Consider the following 1,504-nt stretch of genomic DNA (forward strand, 5'->3'; position numbering starts at 1 on the left):
GTTGAAAAACATTGGCCTATTGCATTATTATATAGCTCTTTAGCAATAAAAATATATTATAAATTAATTATAATTTTTAACTGAATAAAATGTTTACAGTAAAAATATATATGTTATATTTATATATTTAGATGTATGTTTTATAAAATATTAATAATTTTAATTTATTTTTATTCATTTAATTATTGCATTTTATATTATTGTGTATTAAAAATATTATACAATATAAATAATTAAAATATAAGAGTATAAAATAAATTAAAACATAAGAAATTCATCGAATTTAGTAAGTAGTTATTATTTTTTATTTTATTTATTGTATTGCAACATTATTATTTCTATTAAAGAAAAAATATATTAAAAAATAGATTATTCATCTTATGTCAGTTTTGTGTAGAGGTAAAATAACAATAATTAAATGAATGTTTAAAAAAAATTACAGTTTGCTCGATTTGATGGATGAGATGTTAAATATAGATTTTTACATTCTTACTTCAGATATTTCTATTTTGTATACGCAATTTTCGTAGTCACGTAATGAATATACTACCCTGAGTCACGTTAGTGGTGCGTGTTATACACGCTTACAACAACGAAAATACAACAATTCGTTGTAAACTTAGCATTTAATTTATATGTTTAGAAAATAATAAATAAATTTTCTACTACTTGTTAATCGAGTTTTCTCTTAAAGATTCCTTAAAGTTGATGAGATGTGAATATCTTGATTATTTGTTTAAGAATGGGTCCTAGAGTCAAACAGTTCTGCTGTTAGTCGCTCTGCGTCTCCACCATCGAATATTGAACGATGTGCTTCTTTATAAAGCTAGAAACGAACTGAAAATCGAAGAGAAGAAGACAAGTTCTGTTCGGGAACGTTCCTAGTTGTTATAAAGGCAAATTCTGTTACTGTACAAGAAAAATTCTTTAGTATTAAAATTTGGGTTTAAGTGGAAAATATCTCTAATGTATCAGATGTTTCTTCGATAGAATTCCACAAGTAAAGCTAAGAATATAGCATGGGTTGTCCCTTCGAGAGAGGGGTACCCAATTCTTTTAATTCGTTAAAGGACAGTGAACATGAGAGAAAATTTCGTGTGCGAAATGTTAACTTGGACAGATGTGACTCACATGAACTAGAAAGATTGGATTTACCTGGATTGACTGCAGCTGTTTTGAGTCTCATCAGTCCTTCGGTAAGTGCTACACGTGGTCGTTTATATACAATACTTTAAAGGAAATTCCAAAATTTCTGATTAAATCAGAGAAATGTTTAATTATAATATTTCCAGTATCAGAAGTATTTAAAACCTAAAATTTTTAATGTTTTAAAACTGTAAATTTAATTATAAGCTAACTAATTTCAAAATTATTCTATTAAACAAACAGGAATTTTATTCTTCATATAACCTTAATTTCTTACTAAAATATTATTTTAGAAATAATATTAATTATTATAAAAATTTTGTTAATTTTTGATAAAATTTAAATCTAATCAACCATT

The 1,504-nt window shown here is 24.9% G+C and overlaps 1 protein-coding gene across 3 annotated transcripts in view; it reads left to right on the forward strand.

The window, feature by feature from the left end:
• LOC111635694 (head-specific guanylate cyclase-like) overlaps positions 1 to 1,504 on the forward strand; it is a 65,119-nt gene that overhangs the window by 46,347 nt on the left and 17,268 nt on the right. Inside the window, exon 1 of one of the 3 annotated variants that reach the window (XM_023380734.1) lies at positions 880 to 1,196. The exons of the other annotated variants lie outside the window; for them this stretch is intronic. Coding sequence (XP_023236502.1) covers positions 1,020 to 1,196 — 177 coding nt within the window. The 5' untranslated portion in view covers positions 880 to 1,019. Of the gene's footprint in view, positions 1 to 879; positions 1,197 to 1,504 lie in introns of those variants that run through there. 3 annotated transcript variants of the gene reach the window in all.

This window comes from Centruroides sculpturatus, unplaced genomic scaffold, assembly GCF_000671375.1.
Source record: "Centruroides sculpturatus isolate CEXI.00-Female unplaced genomic scaffold, Cexi_2.0 scaffold906, whole genome shotgun sequence".
Classification (NCBI taxonomy): domain Eukaryota; kingdom Metazoa; phylum Arthropoda; class Arachnida; order Scorpiones; family Buthidae; genus Centruroides; species Centruroides sculpturatus.